The sequence below is a fragment of the Oncorhynchus tshawytscha genome, linkage group LG22, assembly GCF_018296145.1.
Source record: "Oncorhynchus tshawytscha isolate Ot180627B linkage group LG22, Otsh_v2.0, whole genome shotgun sequence".
Classification (NCBI taxonomy): Eukaryota; Metazoa; Chordata; class Actinopteri; order Salmoniformes; family Salmonidae; genus Oncorhynchus; species Oncorhynchus tshawytscha.
This window is the reverse complement of record NC_056450.1, coordinates 14,249,068-14,271,027: the sequence shown is the minus strand read 5'-3', so window position 1 is coordinate 14,271,027 and position 21,960 is coordinate 14,249,068. Positions and strand designations below refer to the sequence as shown.

General features: G+C 40.0%; 2 protein-coding genes across 2 annotated transcripts; both read left to right on the top strand.

Annotated features, from left to right (window-relative positions):
- The first annotated feature begins 2,671 nt into the window (after positions 1-2,671).
- LOC112221860 (solute carrier family 13 member 3) lies at positions 2,672-15,204 on the top strand. Its single transcript, XM_024384251.2, has 13 exons — positions 2,672-2,847; positions 3,469-3,734; positions 3,931-4,094; positions 6,372-6,432; positions 6,544-6,723; positions 7,073-7,198; positions 7,396-7,488; positions 7,778-7,882; positions 8,006-8,103; positions 12,418-12,530; positions 12,755-12,916; positions 13,600-13,737; positions 13,853-15,204. The coding sequence occupies exons 1-13, from the start codon at positions 2,731-2,733 to the stop codon at positions 14,036-14,038; spliced, it is 1,809 nt and encodes a 602-aa protein (XP_024240019.1). The 5' UTR covers positions 2,672-2,730; the 3' UTR covers positions 14,039-15,204.
- A 1,103-nt stretch (positions 15,205-16,307) lies between these two features.
- On the top strand, positions 16,308-19,699 carry LOC112221524 (osteoclast stimulatory transmembrane protein). Its single transcript, XM_024383653.1, has 3 exons — positions 16,308-16,385; positions 16,878-17,892; positions 18,050-19,699. The coding sequence occupies exons 1-3, from the start codon at positions 16,342-16,344 to the stop codon at positions 18,428-18,430; spliced, it is 1,440 nt and encodes a 479-aa protein (XP_024239421.1). The 5' UTR covers positions 16,308-16,341; the 3' UTR covers positions 18,431-19,699.
- The last annotated feature ends 2,261 nt before the right edge of the window (positions 19,700-21,960 follow it).

The following is a 21,960-nucleotide window of genomic DNA, read 5'->3' as shown; positions in this document are numbered from 1 at the left end:
TTAAACACTTCGAAATTTGAAGTTAAAATTTCAAAGTTGTTTCTATGTTTGTGAAACATGGAGGAATGTCTAATTCTGACATGCGACTGTGAGAGCTAGTAGCTTAAATTTGTTATGCGGAGTGGAACAGGGAAACCCAAGAGCAGGCTCAGACAAGTAGACTGGAATGAAGTAACCCAGGTATTTATTGAAGGAGGCTGTGGCTGGAGCGAGAGGGGTTGGGACAGGGTAAGCAGGTCCGGAGGGGAATCCAGGCCAGAATAGCAGGAGTGAGGCAAGGAAAACGGGCACAACAGGATCTAAATCGTAACAAACGGCTAGAACCGTAGACTGACTGGGCAGAGATTACGATCTGGCAGTGTGGAAGTGACAGGACTGAGTATTTGTAGAGGTCTTGATTATGGAACAGATTGCAGCTGGTGGGGATCTTCTCTGACTCCAGCACACCTGTCTCCACCCACACAATCACACACAGAGAGAGAGAGGGAGAGGGAGAGAGCACTGGGGGAGTGGCGGCAGATCAAGGAGACACAGGATAAGCAGTAAAGGTCGTGACAGGAGCAGATGTAACAAAAGTAGGCCCACTCCACATCACTCCACATTGTCCCTGCAGAAATATCATTGATGGTTAGGCCTATAGGAACATTTGGAGTCCTCTGCTGCAGCCTCTTAAACCTTGTGTGTAGTAGTGGCTCAGTACCCACAATTGCTAATAACCCATCTGCATCCACCGGCAGTTGCTAACAACCCATCGGCATCCGCCTACAATATGATAAAGTGAAAATCTGAGGCCTGTATCAGACCCTTACCGCTAATATAAGAAAATGCACAGTAGGCTGCTGTCAGAGAAGGAGGAACGATTTTTTTTGACAGGGGTGCAATATTTTATTTTGCATGATTTAGATATGTTTCTGCTCATAATTTCGGACATTTTTGGTAGGCTATTTCTTAGTCAAATTGTCTGTAATTAGATACATAGCAGTTTCTCTAGAAAACTAAATAAACCCTTGCACAGCAGAATAATGTCATAAATCGATAGAATGAATGCGTCAATCTAGTTGACATCGGTAAAAAGTTTTCTTTGTCATCTCTGCTTCATTTGCAGAACAAACGTTTAGGGACCGTTGAGAACATGCAATAGGACTAACAACATAAACAAAAAAACGAGAACGAATTTCTGTGCAAAATGTCCAAATGCCATCAGTTTGCCCGGTTATAATGAAATATAAAGATGTGAAAATGACCCAACATGTTTCTGATAAGATTTCAGTTCGGCTTGGATGCATATTTTATGTGGTTGAAAAACGATCCGCTTTTATGATGCTGATAAAGACAGCACCTCTACAGACAGTATTTAAATGTCATTCGCATTCTCTCAAGATGCTGAACGAATTCCGTCATTTTCTCCACTCCTGTTGCAAAGACGAAATGTTGCCTACGTATAGTAGACCTATATGATTCTATTGCAAGAAATGCTTAATTCTGCAGGAGTTGATATTAAGGCTATGTGAGAGGTTATAGATCTACAGTCAGTGTCCAGATTTCAGTTTCCATTGAACCCATCTGAACAGTAGTCTTAAAAGTTCCCTTGACATACCATACCTATTTGAAGTCCCCGTCTTGTGACTGTCGAATTTGTATAGTGCCTCACAATCATCACACATAACCTAGCTGGTCAAGGTACTATCATCCTCTTTTACCTTTCCCATAAATATTTATTCTGCCACTCCCTTCTCTTTCAACTCTCCATTTCGCAGCTTTACTCTTATTGAATTAAACGCCGACATTGTCCTTTTTGCCTCAGTGGATCTACGTTAACTTTTTCAGCCCGTTCCCAAAAGCATTCGGCTATTGGCACGTGGGCTATTTGGCGCGCCAACAGTTAGGCCCTAAAGTCTAGGTTTACGCACTAATGCCATATAGCCTAACATAAAAAACGCTTTGTAGCCTAAATATATCAATTGCACAATAATTATACATTCATAGATTTAAACAAAAAAAAGTATCCTCTTACCTTTATTTAACCTACACGCCACCCACCAACCTATACGCCACCCACCCTTCATCCACACAATGTTGCATGACCATAAACCACCCAAGGTGCGGGTAAAACCCCGAGGACTGCGGGTTATGAGGAAAACGCGCATCACTAGTGTGTAGGCCAATGTGTGTGTGTGTGTCGGAAGGTTTGGGTAGAAAAAAGTAGAAGACAAATTTCCATCTCTATGGACTAATAAAAGAACATCTTATATATTGCGTTGTTGTGCGCGCAATTGTGGGAGACGCCAACGAAATTACAAATGAACTGAAGTCACCTCTTTATCCAGCATATGCAATAGGACATAGGCCTATCTTTCAATTATCTACAAAAAACAACTAGACTACGTAAACTGTGTTTGATCAAATGTTACTGATTACAATAGTAGTCTCCATGTAGTTGGTCTTCATTTTTTTCTCCAAACGTATGAATTCTGCTTAAAGGTCCTGACATTTAATGGCACAGAGGCATGTTGCTCTTATCCTTTAATAACTTCAAGCAAGGTCATTGGTTCAAGTACAATTTGCGCACATCCATAATAACTTGAACAACGCGTTAGGAGTTAAACTGTAAGCCAATAGTTAAGCTTCTCCAAGAGTGCAAAAACAACAAAGTCAAGGTAATAAAAGAGATAGAGGCGTCAAGTTCAGCACTAAAGCGTAACATAACGAGCTTTGACGCTCATATTCGACATGGAAATGGAAACCATATCAACATTCGCTAAGAAACTCTGGTGTGTCAAGAAACAACTTATTCTTTTCCTCACTCCACTTATTCTTCTCCCGCTACTTTTCGGGCTACCAGAAAAGGTACGTGGTTATTGAAAGATGCACAGATATTCTTACTGTAACCATTTATTCCTCTAATTTACCAATAAGAAGTAGATTCAACTTTTAAGTTATACCTTAACCAAATTGCTAAACCATATCAAGCCTAAAACTGATATTATCATTAATATCCACACCTGCCTTTAAACTTGAACAAGAACACCCTTTAACCTGATATCTGTTGGTCTTCACTGAAATTAGAATCAGGATCCTAAGAAGAGCCCCATTAGATTAAAACCTACAATTCTATACTTTTGATCTGTTTTAGGGTGATCATGTTATTCCAGTGTATAGGACATGGCCCTGCTCCATCATATGTCTAAAAACACAATCCTTACATCCATAAATTGGCTTAACTCCATCCCCCCTTCTTAATCATAACCACAGCCCAATCTGAGCCCTTACTAATAACTTCAAAGACTTTTTCATTTACAATTCTCCCCCTAATTTTGCAAATCCAGTCACATTAAAAATGTACATTCCTTGTACATTTAACTTTCCACAGCACGAAACAAACATGAATTAAATAGATCACCTTTGTAAATGGTACAGTTGGCTTTTCCTCTTGGGTGTTCACCAGCATGTTTCTGTTGTGTTTTGCAGGAGGGGAAATGCCTGTACGTGGTGCTGCTGATGGCTGTGTTCTGGTGCACAGAGGCTCTTCCCTTAGCTGTCACTGCCATGCTACCCGTTTGCCTCTTTCCAACCATGGGAATTCTTCCATCCAAAAAAGTCTGCCCCCAGTACTTCCTCGATACCAATTTTCTCTTTCTCAGTGGTCTTGTTATGGCATCAGCTATTGAGGAATGGGGTCTGCATCGCAGAATAGCTCTGAAAGTTCTTAAGATTGTTGGAGTCAAACCAGCCTGGTGAGAAGACTATATCGCCATATACAACAGTAATAAATTCATCATAATTTATATTTTGGGATTATTTTCCATCATCTAATGTGAATGCCCTGCATATGGCAAAATATAGCCTACATAATCATATTATCAGAAAGATTAAATGTATTGATGTGCCACTCCACTTACTCCGGACCCATGTGTACATCTCTCTATGCAGGTTGATTTTGGGAATGATGATCACCTCTGCCTTCCTGTCCATGTGGCTCAGTAACACCGCAACAACGGCCATGATGCTTCCCATTGCTAACGCCATCCTGGAGAGTCTCTTTGGAGACCTGGACACTCTGAAGGAAAACTGTAAGGTGAAAGACGAGACAGAGGGTGAGTTGCTGTGTAGGGTTTCTCCAACTGTCCCATATACAGTACCAGTCAAAGGTTTTTAGAACACCTACTCATTTAATGTTTTTTCTTTATGTTTACTATGTTCTACACTGTCAAATAATAGTGAAGACATCAAAACTATGAAATAACACATATGGAATTATGTAGTAACCAATAAAGTGTTAAACAAATCAAAATATATTTTATATTTGAGATTCTTCAAATAGACACTGCCTTGATGACAACTTTAAACACTCTTGGTGGTTTCTCAACCAGCTTCATGAGGTAGTCACCTGGAATGCATTTCAATTAACAGGTGTGCATTGTTAAAAGTTCATTTGTGGAATTTCTTTCCTTCTTAATGCATTTGAGCCAATCAGTTGTGTTGTGACAAGGTAGGGGGTATACAGAAGTTAGCCCAATTTGGTAAAAGACCAAGTCCATATTATGGCAAGAACAGCTGAAATAAGCAAAGAGAAATGACAGTACATCATTACTTTAAGACATGAAGGTCAGTCAATACGGAAAATTTCAAGAAAGGTTCTTCAAGTGCAGTCGCAAAACCCATCAAGCGCTATGATGAAACGGGCTCTCATTAGGATTGCCACAGGAATGGAAGTCCTAAAGTTACATCTGCTGCAGATAATAAGTTCATTGGAGTTACCAGCCTCAGAAATTGCATCCCAAATAAATGCTTCACAGAGTTCAAGTAACAGACACATCTCAACATCAACTGTTCAGAGGAGACTGGGTGAGTCAGGCCTTCATGGTCAAATTGATACAAAGAAACCAGTACTAAAGGTCACCATTAAGAAGAAGAGACTCCCTTGGGCCAAGAAACACGAGCAATGGACATTAGACCAGTAGAAATTTGTCCTTTGTTCTGAAGTCCAAATTGAAGATTTTTGGTTCCAACCGCCGTGTCTTTGTGAGACACAGTGTGGGTGAACGGATTATCTCTGTGTGTGTATTTCCCACCGTAAAGCATGGAGGAGGAGGTGTTATGGTGTGGGGGTTCTTTGCTGGTGACACTGTCTGTGATTTATTTAGAATTCAAGGCACACTTAACCAGTATGACTGCCACAGCATTCTGCAGCGATACACCATCCCATCTGGTTTGGGCTTAGTGGGGCTATCATTTGTTTTTCAACAGGACAATGACCAAACACACCTCCAGGCTGTGTAAGGGCTATTTGACCAAGAAGGAGAGTGATGGAGTGCTGCCTCAGATGTCCTGGCCTCCACAATCCCCCGACCTCAAACATATTGAGATGGTTTGGGTTGAGTCGGACCGCAGAGTGAAGGAAAAGCAGCCAACAAGTGCTCAGCATATGTGGGAACTCCTTCAAGACTGTTGGAATAGCATTCCAGGTGAAGCTGGTTGAGAGAATGCCAAGAGTTTGCAAAGCTGTCATAAAGGCAAAGGGTGGCTACTTTGAAGAATCTCAGATATAAAACATATTTTGATTTGTTTAACACCTTTTTGGTTACTACATAATTCCATATGTGTTACTTCATAGTTTTGATGTCTTCACTATTATTCTACAATGTAGAAAATAGTCAAATAAAGAAAAACCCTTGAATGAGTAGGTGTACAAAAACTTTTGACCAGTAGTGTACATCGAGTGAAAAGATAAAAAAATATTAAGTAGCCAAGCCAGGACAAATTTGGTCTTTTCGACACTGCAATGCAAATTGCTTGAAGTGCTTACAAAAACAAACATACTGTACTTCAACTTTCTAAAGCCAAGAGTGATATTTCCACACTAAAACTGTAATAGGTAACTGAAGGTGTGAACTTTTTTACAACTACCTGTTCCATCACATGGAACTTCGGTGCACGACATGTCAATATTCAAATGATAATTGATTAAACATATTAGCCGCCTTTCAAGTCATATATTAAATATGACGAAGGCCTAAAGACAACCTACTTAGAAAACTGGAACTCACAGGCTTTGATGAGAAAGAAATGTTTAAATATCTCTGTTATAGCTTGTCTCATTCATTCTATAGCTATGGATACTGTAGCATCACAGTAATTGGTTCATGGGAAACGTGTTGATTCTCAGTAGAGGTTGTTTTAATTTTTAAAAATGTAGCCTTTATTTACACTTAGATGACCTCCTAAATCACGTTCAAATTGGTCTTCAATATGGAATTGTTATGACGTCTAAACCTGTCCTTAAAAAAATATATATTTTGTCATTTGTCACCGCAGAGTAAACAATGGAGAGAATAACTCTAACACAACCTGTTCACTTCAACATCCATCAGGTCAAGCACGAGTAAAGCTGCATGCACTGCCCTCTGAAAAACAGATCTTGTCTATAGACGGGTAAGAAAGCAAACACAAACAAACTGAACCATTGAAGCTCTCATGTTGTTAGAATAGGATTCATGGTTATCGTGTAGCTATTTACTAATGTTGGTATAATTATATCTTCAGACCTGATCGGATGGAGCGTTCAGATGGGAGTACTGCAGAGGAGATCAGGACAGAGTCCGAGTACCAGATGAAGGTGTGGAAAGGCTTCCTGATATGTATCCCATACGCTGCCAGTATCGGAGGGACTGCCACCCTAACAGGCACTGCACCAAACCTCATCCTCATTGGACAACTTAAGAGGTACCCAAGTTGAAGACTTGGCTGATCTCACTTTCTCCTACTGCATCTGAACATACCCTCTCAGGCCCATCGGATAGAGCAATAAGGTGACAATGTCTCTCTGAGGAGGTCTAGTAGAGGGTTTTGTACAACTTACAAACTTTTAACCATTATGAAAAAAGACGAGACAAGTGACACAGGTACTGGGATGTTTCAGACATTGTAGAACTTCAGACGTCCCTCTTAAAGGCCTGTTAGGATTTAACTGGCAAATAGCTGTGTACGAATAACATGTTACATTTAGACCATAAAAAACGACTTTATTCACATTTGCTGTACCATTTCTGACAGTTGCTTCTTTGTGTTCTAGTTACTTCCCAGAGTGCGACTTGATCAATTTTGGCTCTTGGTTTGCATTCGCATTTCCTCTCATGGTGTTCTTCCTCATCTTGGGATGGCTATGGATTTCTTTCCTCTATGGGGGCTTGAATACACGGTATGATGGTGAAATCAGATCTAAGTACATCACCTCATCAGTGTTAAATAAAAATGTAACCATAGATGTTGACATGTGGCAGTCTAGTAGAGTTCTAGGATTTGTTGCTGTACACTTTTTGAAGTAGTATGGAGTAATACATTCTTCTACCTGTCAGATATTGCCACATTATTTTCATACTATTTTTTTGTGTTCAGGTTGTGTGTGAAGAAACAGGACGAAAGAGCACAAGCAGAGGCGAAGGCTGAGGCCGTGATTGATGAAGACTACAGAAAACTAGGCCCCATAAAGTAAGGACATATCTTTAGACTAAATCACAGGCAACATGCTCCAGTCTTAAATCATGCCCTACACCAGGGGTGGCTAATTCTAGTTCAGGAGGGCCACATTGTTCACATTTTAGATTGTTTATTTGAATCAGTGTGTTAATGCTGGGATGGAACAAAACGCCTGCTGCAGCCCTCCAGGACTAAAGATGACTACCCTTGTTCTAGACCCTACCCCTGTTCTAGACCCTCTGGTATATGTCGGTGGTCATGTAGAATTCCTGAGACAATAATTTCCTATCTTCCATTTTAGTTTTGCAGAAGGAGCCATCGCATTCTTTTTCATTTTGTTTGCCGTTCTCCTGTTTACAAGAGATCCTAAATTTGTAACTGGATGGTCCACGTTTTTCAACAAAGGGTAAGAGAGACAAGCTGACAATCCACTGCCCGCTAACTAGGATATGTCTGTATAATTCACTAGAGGCTTGAGGAAACCAGCCGCTTCATGACTTCCTCTTCTTTCATTCTCTTCCTCCTGCAGGTACGTGTCAGATGCGACCACTGGAGTGATCATTGTGTCAATCCTATTCTTCTTCCCTTCCCAAAAGCCCTCTCTTAGCTGGTGGTTTGATTCTAGAGGTCAGTACCAGAAAGGATATGTCCCAAATAATGAGAAATACATTTTTAGAATATGTAAATTTGAAATACCACTGTCTCAAATCATACAGCCTTTCTGTACTGATATAGAGAAAACTGTATATTTTCAAATCAAAAGATTAGATGGAGTGAAGCAGCTGTATACATTGTATTCAGAAAGTACTCAGACCCCTTGACTTTTTTCCACATTTTATTAGGTTACAGCCTTATTCCAAAATTGATTAAATCATTTTTTCCCCTCATCAATGTACACACAATATGCCATCATAACAAAACAGAAACAGGTTTTTAGCCATTTTTGCAAATGTATATATATTTAAAAAATGAAATATCACATTTACATAAGTATTCAGACCCTTTAGTCAGTACTTTGTTGAAGTACCTTTGGCAGCGAAGCCACTCCTACGTTGTCTTGTCTGTGTACTTAGGGTCGTTGTCCAGTTGGATGGTGAACCTGAGATCCTGAGTACTCTGGAGCATGTTTTCATCAAGGATCTCTCTGTACTTTTCTCTGTTCATCTTTCCCTTGATCTTGTCTAGTCTCCCAGTCCCTGCCCCTGAAAAACATCCTCACAGCATGATGCTGCCACCACCATGCTTCACCGTAGGGATGGTGCCAGGTTTCCTCCAGACGTGACGCTTGGCATTCATGCCAAAGAGTTCAATCTTGGTTTCATTATACCAGAGAATCTTGTTTCTCATGGTCTGAGGTTCCTTTAGGTACCTTTTGGCAAACTCCAACCCAGCTGTCATGTGCCTTTTACTGAGGAGTTGGTTCCGTCCGGCCACTCTACTAAAAGGCCTGATTGGTGGAGTGCTGCAGAGATAGCTGTCCTTCTGGAAGGTTTGCCCATCTCCTCAGAGGAACTCTGGAGCTCTGTCAGAGTGACCATCTGGTTTTTGGTGGTCCCAAACTTCTACCATTTAAGAATGATGGAGTCCACTGGGTTCTTGGGGACCTTCAATGCTGCAGAAATGTTTTGGTACTGTCACGATCGTCGTATGGAATGGACCAAGGTGCAGCGTTGTTAGCGTACATTTTCCTTTATTTGCAAATGTCGCAACAAAACAATAGTACAACAAAAACTAATGTGAAGCACCGTAAGGCTATACATGCACAAACGAAGACACCTACCCACAACTACCAAAAGGTAGTCAGGGCGTGACAGGTACCCTTCCCCAGATCTGTGCCTCGACACAATCCTGTCTCAGAGCTCTTTGGACAATTTCTTAGACCTCATGGTGTGTTTTTTGCTCTGACATGCACTGTCAACTGTGGGACCATATATAAACAGGTGTGTGCCTTTCCAAATCATGTCCAATCAATTTAATTTACCACAGGTGGACTCCAATCAAGTTGTAGAAACATCTCAAGGATGATCAATGGAAACATGATGCACCAGAGCTCAATTTCAAGTCTTATAGCAAAGGGTTCTGAATACTTATGTAAATAAGGTATTTCTGTTTTAATTTTTTTATAAAAACCTGTTTTCTCTTTGTCATTATGGGGTATTGTGTGTAGATTGAGGAGTATTTTATTTTATCAATTTTAGAATAAGGCTGTAACGTAACAACATGTGGAAAAAGGGAAGGGGTCTGAATACTTTCCGAATGCACTGTAGATCTGGGTTTTTAAAGTCACATTATTATTCAGTCATGCCTCATCAGACAGAAATTACAGTAACATTGACTCCTATTAAGGCAGAATAATTTTTTTGTAATTTCATTAATCCATTTCTGAAGCAGAACTTGTATTGGCTCTGTTGTAAAGTACTGTAAATAACCTGAGGAATGTTAATGACGTAGATTAGTGAGTCTGAGCAGAGTCCCGTCGTGAGGTAAGACTGTCGCCCCTTATTATTAATCCCTCAAAAATGTGTTGCCACACTTTGGTTTGCTCTGTGTACTTTGCTCTGTGTTCACCCACTGGTTTAACATAGCACACAACTTCTTATGCAACAGAAATACCAGTGTTTTCATTTTCTACCCTCATGTTTTTCCAGCGAGATTAGAACATGTACACGTTTGGCATTGAGCTCTTTAATGTTCTTTATTATAAACTATTTTGAGTAGGTGTGTTAAGAATTAGCCTGTGAAGTAATAGTTCCCTTTCAGTCAGTTCACTCTGTACAACAAAAGCACAACTCCCCATAGTGATGTTGTACCTCGTTCCCTCATTTCAGGGAACATTAGTTATATTCACAACTTTATGTTTTGCCGGGCAAAACATTTAACTTATTGACAAATGAAAAATGTCCGGCAGAGCGGTACCCGAGACAGAAACAAAACCCCAACCAGTCTTATTTTGTCCACTAAGTGGGTCCTCAGATCTTCAAAAGGTTCTACAGCTGCACCATCAAGAGCATCCTGATGGGTTGCATCACTGCCTGGTATGGCAACTGCTCCGCCTCCGACCGCACGGCACTGCAGATGGTAGTGCGTACGGCCCAGCATATCACTGGTGCCAAGCTTCCTGTCATCCACGACCTCTATCTAGAAGAAAAAGAAACGCACACCTATTAAGATGAGGTGCTGGCTAGCGGAGTAGAAAACTTGAAAATAAGAGAGAGCCGCACACTCTAGGAGCTCAGATGCAAAAATGTAATTACCAACGTTTCGACAGCCAAGCTGTCTTCATCAGGGTATAATCACAAACACTGCGGGATGACTCGTTTATATAGTGTCAAAAGACACAGGTGTCTGTAATCATGGCCAAGAATGGTCTAATATCATCATCAAATGTCATGCCAAGAACAGCATACAAACAACAAATGGATAGCATACGATCATATATTAATTTGACTACACAAGCTTACAAACAATTACAATGGCAAAGTCACAATAATCACAAGAATGGCTTCAGATCAAAGTCTACGTTGAGACCGAAGGGAGCAAGGGTCTTTAAATTAAAGATCCAGGCAGCCTCTCGTTTTAACAATAAATTATCAAGGTCACCCCGTCTCCTAGCGATGGTGACACGTTCGATGCAAATATAACGCAGAGACGAAATCTAGCGGCCTGCCTCCAAGAAGTGGGCCGCAACTGGATAAGTAAAGTTTTTACACCTAATGGTGCTACGATGCTCTGAGATACGTACTTTTAATTCACGCTTTGTTTTACCTACATACTTTTTACCACAAGGACAAGTTATAAGATAAATAACTGCCTTAGTGGAGCACGTAATAACACCTTTTATTGGGATCGATTTCCCTGTTTGTGGGTGTTTGAAGGATCTACATTTATAAGTGCCATTGCATTGAGCACAGCCATTACATTTGTATTTTCCATCTAGTAGATAGACGTTGTTCAGAAATATCTTGGGGTGGTAAATCAAAGTTTACCAATTGGTCTATGAGATTTCTGCCCCGCGAAAATACGACCAAGGGAAGGTCCGAAAACACATTACCGAGACTATCATCGGATTTTAGGATGTGCCAATGTTTGTGAACAATTCCCTTAATTTGTTCAGAGCACTTTGTTTAGCGGGTAGTTAGAACGCAAGAATGCGTCTTTTTGCGAGACTGACCTTGAAAAAGGTCATGTCTCGTTTTGTTTTGAATTTTCTCAATGGCAATATTAATCTGATCATTCTTGTAGCCCCTCTCCTTGAACTTTCTTTGCGTCTCAGCCCTCTATACCAGGCTGTGTCAGAGGAAGGCCCTAAAAATTGTCAAAGACTCCAGCCACCCTAGTCATAGACTGTTCTCTCTGCTACCGCACGGCTAGCGGTACCGGAGCGCCAAGTCTAGGTCCAAGAGGCTTCTAAACAGCTTCTACCCCCAAGCCATAAGAATCCTGAACATCTAATCAAATGTCTAGCCAGACTATTTGCATTGCCCCCTCCACCCCCCTCTTTTACGCTGCTGATACTCTCTATTTTTATCTATGCATAGTCATTTTAATAACTCTACCTACATGTACATATTACCTCAATTACCTCAGCTAACCTGTGCACCCGCACATTGACTCTGTACCGGTACCCCCTGTACCCCCTGTATATAGCCTCGCTACTGTTATTTTACTGCTGCTCTTTAATTATTTTTTACTTTTATTTTTTATTTAATCTGCATTGTTGGTTAACAGCTTATAAGTCTACACCTGTTGTATTCGGGTCATGTGACAAATCAAATTTGATTCGATAACCGTTACTTTGACCACTAACCCCTAGCTGCAGCTCTTCTTTTATTGCCTCTTTTCAAAGCTCCTTGCAGGTTAGATATTCTGATATTTGGGTGGTTGACCTGGATTTGTCTGTTGGGCAGATGTCGATTTCATACCCTGTCATGTTTTCCACAGCACCAAATACTCCATATGTTCCTCTACTATCATGGAAGAAAGCACAGGAATGTGTCCCATGGAATATCATTCTGTTGCTGGGTGGAGGCTTTGCCATGGCCAAGGGATGTGAGGTAAAACCATATCATTTACATATAGAATCATTAATCCTTAAGATCTCTAGGGGTAAACCCCTTTCATGTTTAAGGGTGCACACCATAGATATGAAATCCCTTTAACTCACATTCTCATTTGTGTACATTCGAATAGCTGTTGTGTGGTGATTTCTATACTTTCTGACCTATTTCTGCTACTACTGAGTCAAGGGCTGTCTTGATGCTCTGTCCCTGTGGTGTAGGAGTCAGGACTGGCGGCGTGGATAGGAGCCTACCTCCAGCCTATCGCTCAGGTCCCTCCTGCTGTGGCAGTCATGTTTATCACTGCTTTCCTGGCCTGCTTCACAGAGTTCGCCAGCAACACCGCCACCATTATCATATTCCTGCCCGTCATCGCTGAACTGGTGAGCTGTCAGCTACTGTATGACATGCCCACAACACTCAACATTTAGTTAGATGTTTCCATTATTAAGAATGAAGTACCCTGTGGGTATGAAGAGGTCAGTCGGCACTCATTTTGAAGAAAGGCGTATTTTGTGTGTAGTATTTTTGAATACCCTTGTGAACTACAGTACCATAAAGCCTTGAACTCCACTGTATTACTAATCCCCCCCATGGGAAAAGATAATGGGGAAGTTGATGCTCTCTACTCTAATCTCCCACAGCAATTTACTTTTTTAGTGTTTGTCATGGGGTCAACAGATCTGTCAGTTTAGTACCGTGGCTGTTTGGTCTGTTGGACATTAACCACAGTTATCAGTAACCAGTTGTCTTCGTCTGTCTGTGCCAATGTCTTACAGTATTGTTAAATCTAAGCAATAATATCACCCAACCAGTATCATCCAGTATCACCCTGACAAGGGCACCCTAGTTACTTATCTCCAGCGACATTTCTAAGCCAAGTACTTTACTAAGAATTTGGAATATCGTTGCCACTTATTGAATGCGATGTGGATTCACACACTCTTTGTTCATTTGTGTTACTTGTGTTAATCTGCAGAAAACTGTTTCAAAGTATTATTATTCTCCATTAACACAATATTTCTGCAAAATAATATCAATGACTGTGTTTGTCTCCTCTCTACAGGCCATGTTTGTCAAGGTGAATCCTCTTTACTTCATGATACCTGCGACAACAGGATGTTCATTTGCCTTCATGTTGCCAGTCTCCACCCCTCCCAACTCCATTGCCTTTGCGTCTGGCCATCTTCTGGTGAAGGACATGGTAAGATCCTCACGCCAATATACTGTGTGACCATATTTCAGACTGTTCTTAAACTTAAACATACTCTATCCTAGTAGATAGATGATTTACATCTGTTTGGTTTCTCTGTTCCCAGGTGAAAACGGGCTTTGTGATGAACATTTTGGGCATTTTATCAGTTTCTCTGGCCATGAACACTTGGGGTCGTGCCATGTTCAGTTTGGAGACTTATCCAGACTGGGCCCGTCCAGTCAACATGTCCAGTACTGTCACAGATATACAATTCCCCTCCGTCCCACCTTTCAACCTTACTAGTTTGTGATACACTGCACACCGTAGATCTGAAGCTTATCCAATGCAAAGTATTACACGGTATTATATAGTAAATACTAGAGCAGCATTTCTGAATATGTACAAAAGTCAACTATAGATTTGGGGAGCATTAGCCATTACTTTAAGTTATTTAGCCTATGGTGTGATGGCTATACCATGTTGCGAATGTACTGTACACTTCTAGATTCTTCCATTTGCCTACTGTATACTATATGAGTTTAGATTTTTTTGTTGTTCAGGCTCTCCTTGTGCTCTACTTCCTCTGTCGTGTAGATTATACTAAGTTCTATCAGCTAATTTTCTTGCTTGTCACATGCCACGAACCCCTGGTCTCCCAGATGTGTCCAATGTTTTGTCCTGGTTTGTTTTAGGTCCCCATGCCAAGTTTCCATTTGAAGTTAATTTGTTTGGGCAGGGCAGGGGGTGACAGAATAGACAGTGGTTGGTCTGTCTGTTGTTACATTCTCTTCCACAGTTATACAACAAGTCATGTCGGACACCGTTTTTGTCCGGACACCGGTGATGTCTGTGTCATCATTCTGTCGCTATGCTTGCTGAAATGCCTTGCATCTTAGTGACCTCTGGTGTTCAAGTGTGCCACTTTGCGAGTGTCTGTCTCAATTGTCACTGTAACATTCCCTAGATAGTGTTTGTGAGGATAATCCTTATTGATTAGGGTGTTAGCAGTCTGCTTGATGATAATAGACCCAATCCATTTCATCACACTGAACGCTCAACCTCCAAGTATGCCACCTACTAGTAAATCACACTTGAACTTTTGATCCTCCATTGATCTTTAGTTAGGATAATCTGTGACTGTCTTGATGCACAACAGGCGTTTGTGAATTATTAATGGAAAGATACTTACCTAGCCCATGGGGTCACTGACTGCACATGTTTTAATAAATTCTAAGTTACACACAGAAGGTCATTTTTACTTTTCATCATGTCTTTGAAAATACACAAATTGTGATTTTCTGATCTTATTTCATTTGAAGTAATCATTTGAAATGTGGTACGTGGAAATCTAATTAACCATTTTCTACCGTAGTTTGTATTTTGTGTAGTACGTTTAGGTTTATCAATGCACATTTTGGAGCTTTGTTATTTTCTTAATACTACTGTTGTTACCAAATAAAACTCAACAGCAAATGGGTTCTTTTCTTTTTTCGTCAATCCATGGAATTGGTATATTTAGCTGATGTCAGTGAGCAGGCACCGACAGACATGCCACACAGTAATATATACTACAGAGCAACTCAAACCATGAGATGATATTCAGACGGGGGCCATGCCACTATAGTCCTTTTTAGTTTTAATCATTGACCCAGGTGACACAGCATAAAATGTACTGGAATCAAGGCTCATTCAACAGCCTTATGCCTGATAGCACCAAACAAGATACCCAATAAGCCAAATGAGGCGAACAAACAAGCGAACAACACATTTGAAAGAAAGTTGCATTGAAATTGGTTTGGAACACAATTTCTACATGTGTCTGGAACCAAGCGGTGATATTTTGGCCCCTGTTTCTCTAAAGAATGGTGAAGGGCTGTACATTCCTTATAGTGTCTATTTGGCTATGTAAAGTCTCAAGGTCTGGCACATGGTTAACTCAGCAGAACTCTGAAGTAGTTACTCAGTGTAAGAGAGGAAGGGTCATTGCTGGAGCCGCCATTAAATGAGACAAACTACAACAGAACACAATGACACTTTGTTAAATAGAAGAACTTGTTGGAAAAGGAATACACAACATTTTGGAAAAGGAAGTTTGACAAGTCGTACCACAACATGAAACCGCTCAACCTTGATGCTCAACCATTCAAATATACGTATTAATTGACTGTAATATAAAAGGAAATTAAAAAAGCCCCAGCTAAACATTTTATTTTGGAAAACTCGACACAATTGCTCACACGCTCATAGTTTCCCAGATCATAGCAATCCCCCCTCCTATCAGTCAGTAGTAGTATGACCTCCCACGGGGTTACGTTTTCGACCTTTAAATAGGATACCACAATGCTCATATAGAACCTTTTAACTCACCAGTACTTCCCTAAATGATTAGTCACCAAGTATTGCATGTTCCATCATGTGTTGATTTGTTATGCCTGTCAATGTCAGTGAGTGTGTGTCAGCATGTGAGCATGAGCAAGAGCCCTTCTGTTCCCTTTGGGAACCGTCTTACACATCTATGTGGCAATGACTATGCATGATAAGTTCTTGTATCAAACTTCACAGTTACCCCCATCAGACAACTGTGTAACTTCACATGCACTGTTGCCAAGGAGAATGAAGAGCATTACTGAGTGCATGGGCTTTGGCTTTTCATTGAGGTAGGTGTTCATTTTTCAGTCTTTTGAGTGAAAGACACATTAGGTTACTGGACAGCTATTTATAAGATGATTAAAGAAATTAATGTTATGGTGAAATGTATATTATTTTCACAGTGAATTGTGCTATGCCCTTCTTGTGAAATTAAGAAAGCTGGCTTATTAAAGTGTTAATTACACAATAATAAGCTATTCTTCTCTTGTATAATGTTGATATTAAAACAATACATGATGATAGTCAGAATGGTGGATATTGCAGTTTGATCAAATTCACAGCCTAGTTATAATACAGTGCAATTCTAAAATGTGTTTCATGTTTAGTTTATTCTAATAAGCCATTTACTTTATTGTTCGTATTCTTACCTTTTATTATTTCTTATTGTTGTTGCATTGTCGAGGAGCCTGCAAGTAAGCACTTCGTTTGATGGTGTATACCATGTGTATACTGTACATACAACTAATAAAACTTGAATTCACACAATCATTGGTTTTCAGGCAAGAACCTTGGGGTGCCATGAAGACCACTCTACAGTATCTGTGGGATGTTTACTCAAAACCGACCCAGGCTGCCAAGGAGGTCCTGACATTACTTTCTATGTGTTTCATTATCGCCATGGTGACTGGTGGTCTCCTCTACCATTGGATGACAGAGATCCTGAGATATGACAGTGGTACTTCCAGCACTGCTGCCTGCATCTATAGCGTGGCCATCCTTTTCCTCTCGTTCCTCTGTCATCCTCTCCGTTGTGTGCTAACTATGATCCTGCCCACTCTGGGCACCAAACAGGGGCGCAAGCTGATCATTTCCACCTCTGTGATTGTGTTAGTGTTGAGCATCATCCTTAACATAACCGTTAACATGGGAGTGGTGATGCACGTTTTAAAGTGCACCTCTGAAGGTTTTGTCCACTCTCTTTTAAACTCATCTGAGCTGTTTCAAGAAGCAAAGAGAGATCTTGTTAGAGAGGCTATCAAAGTGAAACAGGAAGAACTGAATATTGTTAACAGGTTGAGGAAATTTGATCATTTTACACACATTGATGTGTCAAAGGTCAAAAATATGTTTGTTACTGTAAGCAAACAGATTGAGAGTGACTTTTCACGTGCCAATAAACTGCTGGAGGATTATAAACTGCTGTCAAACAGGATTCTGGCGGCCATCTTTCTAATCTACCTGATAGTTGAATCAGCCTACTACCTGAAGTCATATGTCATTTCAGTTAAGTTTGACAATGTTTACATCACCAGACAGTTGCTGCAAAAAGCATCTGAGGATGGAATCCAGATAGAGCCAACTAACTTGAAAAATATGGTTAATTCCACAAGTTGTAAAATAACAAAACAGGAATTTACCAAATGTCTTGCTCCCATAGTAGTGGTGACTTTGTATTTTATTGTTATTATCTTCATAATGGTTTTGGATCACATTGTGTACCATCTAGTTACAGTGAGTGGGCCTTGGCTGCTGGATGTTCCAGCTACATCTGTCAGCATAGCTGTGAAATATAAGGTAGGTCAATATTGATACAGTACTTTTCTATATGAGGTCGGGCACATCACAGGACATAATGTGACATTATATAATGTGTAGCCTTGAGATCAATGATGATATAGAAATTGAATAACACAGTGGACAAATGGGGACTGTATTCTCTTTTCTCTGACAGATTCACCTGCGCTTTCCAGGTCTATGTATTATCCCAGCTATCTGTAGGGATATAGAACTGGCAAACCTCCACAAGCAGTATGACTGGACATTTAGCCCAGAGGCTTTACGCTGTTATATTGAGCCCTCTGCACCAGACCTGAGAGTGAGGGTCTTCCTGGGACTACTCTGTCTGGTGAGCTACATCATGGTGTTACTGGAGGTCTACGCCAGGCGCATCCGCAGGAAAGTGTCTGCATCCTTCTTCAAAATGCAGGAGGAAAAAAGAATGAATTTCTTATTGAAGAAGATACAGGCGAAACAGGACACAAGAGAAAACAATATATTTTTCATTGAAGCTGTGAATGAGACCCGTGTTCACACAAACCAAAACGTAATTTGAAGCTTGACTTGCTGTCATTATATGTAGTTTAGGGAGACCTCTGCTTTTAATACGTTCCCTGCTCCTCTTGAGCTATTGCCGTTATAATAGATTTATTTTAGAATTTGAGAAAATTTGTTGATTCGATTTGTCCATATTTACAGATTGAACTGATTCTGCAGTATACAAATGAAAAACATGGACTAAAAAATTTAACTTCAAAGTGATACAAGCATGCTTATCCCTGTGTTAAAATACAATTGATGAATTCAGTGCCAACATCCTGCTCTCCATGAGCCAAAGGGCCTGTTGAGAACAGGACAGGGCATCCTGTTACTGAGTCACAGTCATATGACCTTTCTCCTGGTCGTGGAGCACCCCTTTTACGCCCACATTGCCTCGTCTCAACAACACTCATGAAACCATGTTTGCAGGATTAATCAAGAAATAAAGACCATATAACAGACAATCACAAGCGTTTTCACTCAATGTTTTATATTGTGAAAGGTTGATGCTTTTAAAGAATTTGATAAAAATGGCTTTGAGTTCCCTTTTAAATTAAAACTACTTTTAACTCCATGTAAGGAACAAGACCGTTTATTACTTTGTTTCTTACTGCAAGGGAGAACTCCACAATCAACAGACGACTAGGTGACACCTAGCCCCACTAGGTGTCACTAACACTAAGTGCATTTGAGAAGTTTTTAAGGGACAAATAGGCTATGAAAATTCTCAGAACAAGGAGCGTAAAACAAAACTCATTGAAAATCTGTGTCAACAAACTATTTGTCCAATTCAATTAATTAGACTCAGATGAATGTTCAGAGGGCAAATATTGTGACACATAGTCGTGTCATGTGTGGGCCTTCCAAATGTTATTACAAATGAATGAATATAATCATGCTTTAAAATGTGCATAACAATCACAATTATTATTTTTGTGTTTTGGTATTATACCATTTATTATTTCTGTTCAATGATGGATTCGATTGTGTGAAACTCATTTTCATATGACACCTAAAACTTAAACTTTATCTGAGAGCAAAAACCGTTTCTGTATTTCTGTGATTAATATTTGTACTTTTTTTGTCATACCACAAAAATGCTTCAGTGTTTTTAGCAGCACACTGCTTTCAACTCCCAGAAGGCATCAGAAGGCACTTTTAGCTAGAGTATTATTAGAACGCCTGTTCATCTATTTTTTATCCAGCCATTTTGTCCGTCTTCTTTTTTCTTCATCTTTACCTCATAATTCAAGACTATGTGTTTAATATTTTATGCTTTGTTGCTGTGAGGCCTGGAATAAAATGTATAATTCATATAATTTCTCTTCACATAAATCTTTGGTCTGTACCAAATAAAAGGTTAATAAATTGTATATCTTGGATGTAACTTGATCTCTTGATTCAAATCCAAGCTAGCATAGAAATTGAATGTCATTAATGAAGCATCATGTAAAAAGTAAGACCAGCTTTGTCAAATGGGGTGATTATGAGAGACAGAAGGTCAAATAGTCCTGCGGATAGGTTAAATAATTGTTCAATTTTATGATACAAATATCAAACTTGGTACACTAATAGATACCTTAAAGAACATTTGGAAGATTGGAGGCAGTCTGGGAAGCCTGGCCTGGCCTTAATATAATTGGCTGCCACTCCAGATTTCCTGTTAGAAGAAAATAGGGTAAAATCATCCCAAACAATATAAAAATGTATTTACCCACTAAATAAACCCCACAGATAATAAAGACAAAAAAGTACTCTTAAGACCTTAATAGGGGTCAAATTGAGGTCATTTTGAATATAGTCCAGTGGCTAAATAAACAAATTGTGGACTTTGTGATAGAGCCACCAAATTTCACGCACAGCTAGGTCATGTCTAAAGAAGTATTTCTGGTTATAGTGCTATATCAGATTTTGTCCATTACCCCTGGCAATCATTTCCAAAATGGCCACTGAAACGTAGGCTAAGAACCAAAGATAGGTAACTGGTTGGATAGATATCACCAGGGTTGCTCTGCTCCGGTCAGAGAGAAAACGGATGACAGAGATAGTGCCAAAGTTCACATATTTATTAAGGACTTGTGGTTTGACATGGTAAAGTTGAATTTGTGTATGGTTCTGCAACAAAGCAGAGAGATCATAAGCAGGTTGCATAACATAAAAGGTAAAGGTGATAAGGATGCATTTATTAAACCAATATATCACTAATAACAAAAATAAGGAAATTACATGACATCTTAATGTTAAGGCTTAATGTTAAGATTGAGAGAGAGTCAACAGGTGAAATCAACTTGGTTGATCAAGTTCATCGCAGTAGTATGAAGCTCTATCAAGTCTGAGGGTTTTTGTACAGCCGCCAACCAGCTGTATGGGGCTGTACTGGACACGATTCACATGGCCATATTACCATAAATAATTGGTACATACAGCCCAATGATGGCTTAAAATGTTTGAGGAGGTCTGTAAAACAATAAAATGTCCCAAAGATGCCATATACAGTGGAAGTCGGAAGTTTACATACACTTAGCCAAATACATTTAAACTCAGTTTTTCATAATTCCTGTAATTTAATCCCAGTAAAAATTACCTGTCTTAGGTCAGTTAGGATCACCACTTTATTTTAAGAATGTGAAATGTCAGAATAACAGTAGAGAGAATTATTTATTTCAGCTTTTATTTCTTTCATCACATTCCCAGTGGGTCAGAAGTTTACATATGCAAAATTAGTATTTGGCATTGCCTTTTAATAGTTTAACTTGGGTGGGTCAAATGTTTCGGGTAGCCTACCACAAGCTTCCCACAATAAGTTGGGTGACTTTGGCCCATTCCTCCTGACAAAGCTGGTGTAACTGAATCTGGTGTGTAGGCCTCCTTGCTCTCACACGCTTTTTCAGTTCTGCCCACATATTTTCTATAGAATTGAGGTCAGGGCTTTATGATGGCCACTCCAATACCTTGACTTTGTTGTCCTTAAGCCATTTTGCCATAACTTTGGAAGTATGCTTGGGGTAATTGTCCATATGGAAGACCCATTTGCGACCAAAGTTTAACTTCCTGACTGATGTCTTGAGATGTTGCTTCAATATATCCACCTAATTTTACCTCCTCATGATGCCGTCTATTTTGTGAAGTGCACCAGTCCCTCCTGCAGCAATGCACCCCCACAGCATGATCCTGCTACCCCCGTGCTTCACAGTTGGGATGGTGTTCTTCAGCTCCACCTTTTCCCTCCAAACATAACAATGGTCATTATGGCCAAACAGTTCTATTTTTGTTTCATCAGACCAGAGGACATTTCTCCAAAAAGTACGATATTTGTCCCCATGTGCAGTTACAAATCGTGGTCTGGCTTTTTTTATGGTGGTTTTGGAGCAGTGGCTTTTTCTTTGCTGAGCGGCCTTTCAGGTTATGTCAATATAGGACTCGTTTTTACTGTGGATATAGATACGTTTGTACCTGTTTCCTCCAGCATCTTCACAAGGTCCTTTCCTGTTGTTCTGGGATTGATTTGTACTTTTCGCACCAAAGTACATTCATCTCTAGGAGACA

What these genes read in the sequence shown, in the direction of transcription:
- LOC112221524 (XM_024383653.1), top strand. Translation starts at nt 16,342, where the DNA reads ATGAAGAGCATTACTGAGTGCATGGGCTTTGGCTTTTCATTGAG. An exon ending in GGCTTTGGCTTTTCATTGAG is followed by an intron (nt 16,386 to 16,877) that starts GTAGGTGTTCAT and finishes ATTGGTTTTCAG; the next exon opens with GCAAGAACCTTGGGGTGCCA. An exon ending in GCATAGCTGTGAAATATAAG is followed by an intron (nt 17,893 to 18,049) that starts GTAGGTCAATAT and finishes TTTCTCTGACAG; the next exon opens with ATTCACCTGCGCTTTCCAGG.
- LOC112221860 (XM_024384251.2), top strand. Translation starts at nt 2,731, where the DNA reads ATGGAAATGGAAACCATATCAACATTCGCTAAGAAACTCTGGTGTGTC. An exon ending in CCATGGCCAAGGGATGTGAG is followed by an intron (nt 12,531 to 12,754) that starts GTAAAACCATAT and finishes CCTGTGGTGTAG; the next exon opens with GAGTCAGGACTGGCGGCGTG. An exon ending in TGCCCGTCATCGCTGAACTG is followed by an intron (nt 12,917 to 13,599) that starts GTGAGCTGTCAG and finishes TCCTCTCTACAG; the next exon opens with GCCATGTTTGTCAAGGTGAA.